At 40.5% G+C, this 8,800-nt stretch overlaps 1 protein-coding gene across 2 annotated transcripts in view; it reads left to right on the top strand.

The window, feature by feature from the left end:
• The window catches only part of Atp9b (ATPase phospholipid transporting 9B (putative)), a 219,926-nt gene that overhangs the window by 79,037 nt on the left and 132,089 nt on the right, over window positions 1–8,800 (top strand). For both annotated transcript variants that reach the window (XM_055628015.1, XM_055628014.1), the window contains exons 8-9: window positions 1,258–1,352; window positions 7,025–7,105. In XM_055628015.1, coding sequence (XP_055483990.1) covers window positions 1,258–1,352; window positions 7,025–7,105 — 176 coding nt within the window. The remainder of the gene's footprint in view (window positions 1–1,257; window positions 1,353–7,024; window positions 7,106–8,800) is intronic.

The raw sequence follows: 8,800 nt of genomic DNA, 5'->3' as shown, positions 1-8,800 counted from the left end.
CACACACACACACACACACACACACACACACACACACACACACACACCAGGGCCTCCTATAGCCCAGACTGTCCTTAAACTCTCCTATGTAATTGAGCATGCCCCTGAATTCCAGGTTCTCCTGCTTCTGTCTCCCAAGTACTGACATCGCAAGTGTATGCTGCCACATATCAGCCACATATCACCTCTCCTCCCTCCCTTGTTTGTTTTTACTATGTCTTCTCCTTTTAACAATATGTTCTAGGGATCTTTTCCTAATGGTGAGGTCTTTGCTCTTGTCCTTTTGAATTTCTTCATCTGCTGTTTTGCTTAGCCAGTTCTCTAATCCCTGTACCAACCTCTCGTTATTATGAACACGGCTGCAATGAATAGTTGTCTGTATTATCGTTTACTGGATTTGTGTTTGCTGTTATTTCTAGGATTAATTCTGAGAAGAGAGATGATAAGTATGGTCTGGGGGTAATTAGATTGCTGTGATTCAAATTTTTCCCTTTCTGAGATTTGATGGGTTTGTTATTATGCAATAGCACTTACCTGGGTATTAGCATTTCAGCTGTGCTTGTATTACTGAACATTTTATGGTGGTCAATTAACATTTAATTAGCAAGGCAGTGTCAGACTCTGAGATATTTTCGTATGTATCTTATTATCTTGTCATCATCAAAACATAGTTTAAAAGTAGAAATGAGGGCTGGAGATATGGCTAAGTGGTTAAGAGCACTCCTCTTCCAGAGGAGCTAGGTTCAATCCCCAGTACCCTAGTGGCGGCTAACAACTGTCTGTAACAGTTTCAGGGGATCTGACACCCTCACACAGACATACATGCAGGCAATGCACATACATTAAAAATAAATTATAAAAAAAGTAGAAATGATCTAGATGGCTTTCTAAAATAAAGTGGTAGTTGATATTAAACTTTAACAGGAACAGGATGTGGTTGTAGCTCAGTGGTCAGACACTTGTCTAGCATGCTCAAGGCCCTGGGTTTGAGCCATAGCACCATGCAAAACACATAGATATCACCACCACCACCACAACAACAAACAAGGACACCAACAGGATGTGAGTAATTAAAAAGTACAGATATAGTCTCGGACTGAAATGAAAGCTTTTAAAGCTGTTTGTTCTTGGGACTGTTTAGACGAATCATTTTCTGGGTCCCACTGTGCTGAAATCTGCTTTGAAAATATTTATAATTCAGAAGAAACCTTCTTCAATGCGGTTCCAGATGGTGACATTTTCTTCTCTGCCTCCAAGGTTCATGTTTTATCCGCACGGACCAGCTAGATGGTGAGACCGACTGGAAGCTGAAGGTAGCTGTGAGCTGCACACAGAGGCTGCCAGCTCTAGGGGTGAGCACCAAGGGGACACTGTACTCTTTGCTTTTTAGCAGCACTATCTTCCCTTGATATCAGCTGACTAATTTAAACACATTATGCCTTTGATTTGTCATTTTTTTATTCCTCAATTAAAAATGAAGTCATTAAAAATGAAGTGGTTTTCTAGTGCGTAGCCTATTTTAAGTAGTTTTGAATGCTCCTACTGATGTGATACTTAGACTATCTATACTTTTATCTGTTTTTAAATTTCTCAGTTAAGCAGTTTGTAAAGCTATGACAAACAGGTGAGTCTGTTGCTGGAAACTGTTGCTCACTTGGTTCAGGGTAAGGAATTCTGGGAAACTAGAATTCAGCCCCTGACTTAGCATGGTCTTTAAGCTAAGTCTTTTGCCTGCAGCTTTTCCGTGTGAGGACAGGAGACTTATCTGGAGGAAGTGAATGCTGCTGTGTTTCTTATGCTGAGGGGAGGGCAAAGATAGTTTCAGAATACATCTTCACAGTTCCTGAGTAGGAACCTCCACTACCACCTAGGAAAAGTGCTGGGAGAGGTTAGAGAGAACAGGATCACAGGTTTGTGTAATCACGGAGATCACTGATTTCTAAAGCAGCTCTCACAGACGTCAGGAATCTCTTCTGCTAGCTAGTATACCTGCTCTTCCCTCCCTCCCTCCTTGCTTCCTCCCTACTGTTTTACTTTATTTTATTTTTTCCAAGACAGGGTTTCTCTGTGTAGCTTTGGCTGTCCTGGACTTGTGTTGTAGACCAGCCTGGCCTTGAACTCACAGAGATCCACCTTCCTCTGCCTCCCCAAGTGCCGGGGTTGTAGACATGCACCACTGTGCCTGGCTAGGAGTAATATGAAAAGTTCATTGTCTTACTTTGATAGTTTCAAGACTAGACTGTGTCATCATTTGTGTAGTAGAAATGTGTATTTCTTACTTGATTGTTCATTGAAAAATGTGTGATGCTTGTGTGTACAGTATCCTTTCAGCTGATAGACCTGATGAATAGAAATGTGCACTCTACCTTTAATTTTCTTTTTTCTTAGATAGATGGAAATATTTCTACTGTTTTATTTTCATATAGAATATTATATTTTATATAGCATCTTCCCTTGCCAAAAGTATATGTTGATTAAATTTTTCCATACAATATATTTTGATTATATTTTCCCCCTAACTTCTCCTAAGCCTTCCCTATTAACGCTCTAGCCTTCTCTTCTAGCCTTCCAATTCACGCTCTTCCTCTCTCTTTCTCTCTTAAAACAAGAAGAAACCCAAAATGAAAATTAAACAAACAAAAAACTAATAAGAGAAAAAAACAGAACTAAAAATACACAGGTAACTCCCCTCTCTCCACAGGGAAAAACAAAACAGAAAAAGCATGTAGTATATCTTGTGTTGTACAACTTTTTCTGGGCATTATGAGGCCTGCCCAGTGACACTGCATTGAAAAGAACTGATTTTCCCCTTTCTATCAGGTTTCAGTTACGAATAGCTTCTTGGCTAGAGGTGAGATTTTGTGTTCACTCCTGTTTCTCTGTGCTAAATTCCGTCTGTTGAAGCTGTGCAGGCAGTGCACATGTTGCCATGGTCTCTGCAAGCTCATCAGTCCTTTTGTGTCTGGAATCCAGTTTTCTTGGAGTCACACACTACCTCTTGCTCTTCTTACGTCTTTACAACTCCTCTTTGCATAATTCCCTGAGCCTTCAGGGAAGGGATTTGATGAAAACATCTCATGTAAGCCTGAGTGCTCTAAAGTCTCTCTTCACATTGTCCAGTTGTGGGTTTCTGTGTTAATTACCATTTACTGCAAGAAGAAACTTTTCTGATGTGAGTATAGTGAGCTACTGAGTTATGGGTGTAGCAGTATCTCATTAGGAGTCTTTATTGCTGTTTCTTTGGCATAGGAATAGTAGCAGCTTTTTCCCGTGACCTGTCTAGTCTTGTAGTTCTTTTGGCCACTTTCATTGTATCAGGTATATGTTTTATTTAATGGAGTAGTCCTTAACGCCAATAGAAATGTGGTTCATTACTCCCATAACATTTATGCCACTATTGTACCAGTGTGGCTTGTTGGCAGGTTGCTGTTGTAGGTCACATGGTTTGTAATATTGATGATTCATTTTTCTCCTCCAGTAGCATGCAGAATGTCTTGCAGCACCATGAATATCGGTAGGAGTGAAGCTTACCTGTGTTTGATCCCTGGTACCTGTGTTAAAAGCCAGGCATGAACTTATAATCCATGTGCCAGGAAGGTAGAGGCAGGAAGAGCCCTTGGGCTCAAAACGAGACACCCGCTCAAAAAACAAGGTAGACAACTAATACGGAACTTTAAATCTTGACCTGATCTCCTCAAGTGGTTTCTCCTGCCACCCCATTCAAGACAAAACACATAATGAGACACTTCATCCTCACCCTGCAGTTGGGGTCAGGAGATACATTCTACTTTCTGTCTGGGTATAGTACTGTTATTTGTGGATCAAGTTTGATCAAGTTTTTCCTGGTCTGTTTTGCACAGGGACTTTTAACTATGTGTGAGGGGGCATGGTGAAGAAACTGCTGATAGGGCTGTCCTGTGATATGGTTAAGATTTTTATTATAGTAATGAAGAGAGAATCTGGAAGAGTCAAGAGCAGAGAGGGAAAGAAGTAGATTGAACATGGCCATCAGACTGGACATGGCTAGGGCCAGGGAAATGGAAGCAGAAGAGAATAGTGGAGATTGTCAGATAGCATGAGGTAAAGCATAGAACAAAGCAAGAGAGAATAAAAAGGAGTAGTAAGTACAAAGAAGAGAGAGAAGAGTGAGAACAAGCCAGGTTCCAGGAAGAACCTGTGGGAAGTTTAGGGTAGGGGAGGAGGTGGGAAGGGCATGGACTTTGAAATGGATAACAGGTACTTATGATGCAGAGGTAGTCTCCGGCCAGCATGAGCTTTGATATGCAAAGACAGCTAGCCATATGTCCCTTCTGCCAGAGGTAAGGGAAATGAATTCTTTCTGCAGGTGGGAACCAGTTTCACAAGTTCCTGAGGAATGCTGGCTTATATCTAACCCAGGAGTCTTCCTATTGTCCAGTTTTAGCTCATTTCTGAATAGTTGGACAGCTGAAGGCCTAACAGTTACACATGAGTTTTCCATTTTTTCCCCAGAGGCTTTTCTGTATCATTCCATGATCCTGTGTTTTTTTTTCTCCTTTATTAACATATTAATGCATAATGTTGCCTGCCTTTATACTGGCTTTGTTGTCATGCCACTCACAAAAGGGGATGAATCCTATTTTGTACCATTGGATATTTTTTTCATGTATTAGTATGTGGCTTCTGTGTATTTGCCTGGTGGCCAAGTATGTGTGTGCACACATGTATCAAAAGATATTGACTTGTTCTGGCTTTGTTTAATGTCTATTATTTGGTATCAAAGGGGGATATGCTGCCTCATAAAATGTTTCTTGGAGTCTTTTTGCCTCTTGCTTTTTTTTTTTAATTACACTTTATTCATTTTGTATCCCCCCATAAGCCCCTCCCTCCTCCCCTCCCGATCCCACCCTCCCTCCCCTTTCTGCATGCATGCCACTCCCCAGGTCCACTGATAGGGGAGGTTCTCCTCTTCTTTCTGATCTCAGTCTATCAGTTCTCATCAAAAGTGGCTGCATTGTCCTCTACTGTGGCCTGGTAAGGCTGCTCCCCCCTCAGGGGGAAGTGATCAGCGAGCAGGCCAATCAGATTATGTCAGAGGCAGTCCCTCTTTCCATTACTATGTAACCCACTTGGACACTGAACTGCCATGGGCTACATCTGTGCAGGTGTTCTAGGTTATCTCCACGAATAGTCCTTGGTTGGAGTATGATTTTCTGGGAAGTTCCCTGTGTTCAAATTATCTTGTTCTGTTGCTCTCCTTGTGGAGTTCCCGTCCCCTCTAGCTTTTACTATTTCCCACTTCTTACATAAAATTCCATTCACTCTGCCCATCAGTTGGCCATCAGACTCAGCATCTGCTTTGACAGTCTATACTGCAGAAGCTTTCAGAGGCCCTCTGTGGCAGGTTTCGAGGTTGTTTCCTGTTTTCTTCTGGCTTTCAGAGGCCCTCTTTAGCAAGTTCCGAGGTTGTTTCCTATTTTCTTTTTCTTCAGAGTAGCTTCATTTCCTTGCAGCCCTGTAGAGGTGGGGCTGGATGAAAGTAAAGGTAGAGAATGCAGCTAGGAAATGGAGAGGAAGAGGAGAATGCAGGTGAAGGGGTAGAGGTTCGGTGGAGGTTAGAGGTGGGGGTGCAGGAAGGTGGAAGTAGAGGAGAATAGAAATGGGAGGGTAGGATGTAATGGGAGTGTTGTGAATCTTGACTATGACGTAAACAGGTGTACATCAAGACACTTCATTTTATGTTTTATCTATATGCAGTGTATACACATGCATGATGAGCTAGTAAAATAGTAAAAATAGTTTACTCTTTTCTACCTAACTATGAGCGACTTCTTTTTTATTACCATAGGAAGTCATGCTTTAGTCTATTCAGGGTTAGGAAGATAGTCTCTTCATTTTTATTATTGGAAAATATATATGCTAGTTTATATTTAAAAGTATTTAAAGATGTATATATTTCATATGCAGTATTCAAGGAGGTATATATTTCATATAATGCTACTTTAAAATTTTATGTCTAATATGGTTTGATAGAAAGTATGAATAGTTATTTGAATGAAACAATTGTATAATTAATGAAATAATTTTAATTTTTATTTGCTGTAAGCTAACAATAATATTTCAGAACTGAAAGGCTCAGAAAAGATCTGACCTTTCTATGCATAGGCCATCATAAAGCTGGGCTCACTATTCTTCATAGAAAAGAAAGCTCTGATTTCATTGTAGACAGACAGTTCTTATTTTCTCTTCATTTCATGGCTCACAGAGCCATAGCTGGCACTTGTTTTAACTCCTATGTCTGTGAGTACTGATTTGGAGATACTTTGTGTCACATCACCAATAATGTCCTCCCCAGTCCTGGCAATGTGTTGCAATATAGGTGAACCTGGTCAGAGCATGGGGCTTGGGAAGTCATCTGACCGCTTCTCTGCAGTCCTGGTTGTGCTTTCTGCTTTGCCGCTGTGTTGGCATAACAGTTTCCAGACACTGTAGACATTTGGGAAATATGCATCTGGCTTTTGTGATCAAGCAAATTTATTAACAACCATGAGGCCCCAGCAATTTTCAATAAATCATGACTTGCTGATTTATTTCAAAAGATCCATATAGCACTAAACAATACCATTTACATTTAATTAGTTTTATTGAACAAGAGGCAATTTTATTTGTAATGAAACACATGTTATGATTAAGGATGTATTTTAATGACCTTTAAGTAATGCGAACAAATGTTACCCTTGACCTAATAGCAGAGGCTTTCCTACATTATTGAAAACTTCAGAATGATTTTTAAATTATCATGAAACGCTTCGAATGACACTCTCATTATTGTGCCATTATTCAGTCATTTGATGTGTAATATACTAAATGAAACGCACTCTTGTAAATGTTCATGTGTGTGCGGAAATGAGGGTTGTTGCTAGCTTGTTTTTTATTTCCCTGTATCAAAAGGTGGTGTGGTATGGGAGTTTCATGTGTTGAAAGTTGCTGCGACCATGCTTGTTCAGTTGTAAGACTGATGCTCATTTTATTTTTTATTTTCCAGGACCTTTTTTCTATCAGTGCCTATGTTTATGCTCAGAAGCCACAACTGGATATTCATAGCTTTGAAGGAACATTTACCAGGGTAAGATAAATGGAGATATAGAGATAGTCATTATTTGTAGAAGTTAAAGGTAGGGGACCTTTGTTTAGAGAGACTAATTCAGGCTAGAGTAGATTCACACAGAGGCTCTAAAGCATGAAACAAAAGCTGTAGAATATGTCAGGTTCTTAAATGTTCTCAGGCAACATCTTTGTCTGTGGGGCACAATCAGTGCAGGCTCCCTTGCTTGTAGCGCATGTACTGTTGATAGCATCCTGTTCCCATAGGATAGGACCCTGTAAAAATACAGAAAAAGTACAGTTAGCTAAGTCAGTCTTGGTCATTGTGATATGCCCAGCATTTCTAGCTTCTCATTACTGAAGAAAATAACTACATATTTATATGCACATATATGTACTTTTACATTGCTTTACTTCTATATGCATATTTTGTTGTGTGTGCTTGTTCATATGGAGATTTGGCAAAGCTTGAAGCCCCATGACTTTTGGGAATAGAAGAACTAAATGTTCATTTTAACAGCTTATAACTTTTATTTCTTAATAAGGGACTTTAGCACATGACTATAGTTTTGTACTGGAGCATGGTTAGATATGTCATTCTGTCGTATATAAGATTAGCTAATGATCATTGTCACTTGCAAGATTGTGTGCAGATGTGGAAGTATTTGACATTTCATATACAGGTCGTGGGGACACCTGTGAGACATTCAGCATCTATAGGGAAATGAATATCACTTTGTAGCTGCTTACTATATGTGTGCTGCAGAGCTACAAGCTGAGATGCATGTGGAAACACAGGAAGAAGCATATGTACATGTTGCTCTTTCTGTGCTTCTTAAAAAATATGAAAAACAACATTATTTAAAAACATTTTAGCATATAAGAGAAATTTTTACATATAGCTGTCTCTTTTATTTATTTATTTATTTGTTACACTTTATTCATTTTGTATCCCCCCATAAGCCCCTCCCTCCTCCCCTCCCGATCCCACCCTCCCTCCCCTTTCTGCATGCATGCCACTCCCCAAGTCCACTGATAGGGGAGGTTCTCCTCTTCTTTCTGACCTTAGTCTATCAGTTCTCATCAAAAGTGGCTGCATTGTCCTCTACTGTGGCCTGGTAAGGCTGCTCCCCCCTCAGGGGGGAGTGATCAACGAGTAGGCCAATCAGATTATGTCAGAGGCAGTCCCTCTTTCCATTACTATGTAACCCACTTGGACACTGAACTGCCATGGGCTACACCTGTGCAGGGGTTCCAGGTCATCTCCACGAATAGTCCTTGGTTGGAGTATGATTTTCTGGGAAGTTCCCTGTGTTCAAATTATCTTGTTCTATGCTTTCCTTGTGGAGTTCCCGTCCCCTCCAGCTCTTACTATTTCCCACTTCTTACATAAAATTCCATTCACTCTGCCCATCAGTTGGCCATCAGGCTCAGCATCTGCTTTTACAGTCTATACTGCAGAAGCTTTCAGAGGCCCTCTGTGGCAGGTTTCAAGGTAGCTGTCTCTTAATACAAGAAATTAATCCAATCTTTATTAGAAATCGTAAATACTATTTGCATTTTTTTTCTTCACCTCTTTTGTTTTTTCAAGACAGGTTTTCTCTGTATAGACTTGGCTGTCTTGGATTTGCTTGCTGGACCAAGCTGGCTTCAAACTCACAGAGCTCTGCCTGCCTCTGCCTCTGCCTCTGCCTCTGCCTCTGCCTCTGCCTCTGCC

This window comes from Psammomys obesus, unplaced genomic scaffold (assembly GCF_907164565.1).
Source record: "Psammomys obesus unplaced genomic scaffold, mPsaObe1.curated_primary_1811, whole genome shotgun sequence".
Taxonomy (NCBI): domain Eukaryota; kingdom Metazoa; phylum Chordata; class Mammalia; order Rodentia; family Muridae; genus Psammomys; species Psammomys obesus.
Note: the sequence above shows the minus strand (reverse complement) of the source record. Positions and strands in the feature narration are given on the sequence as shown.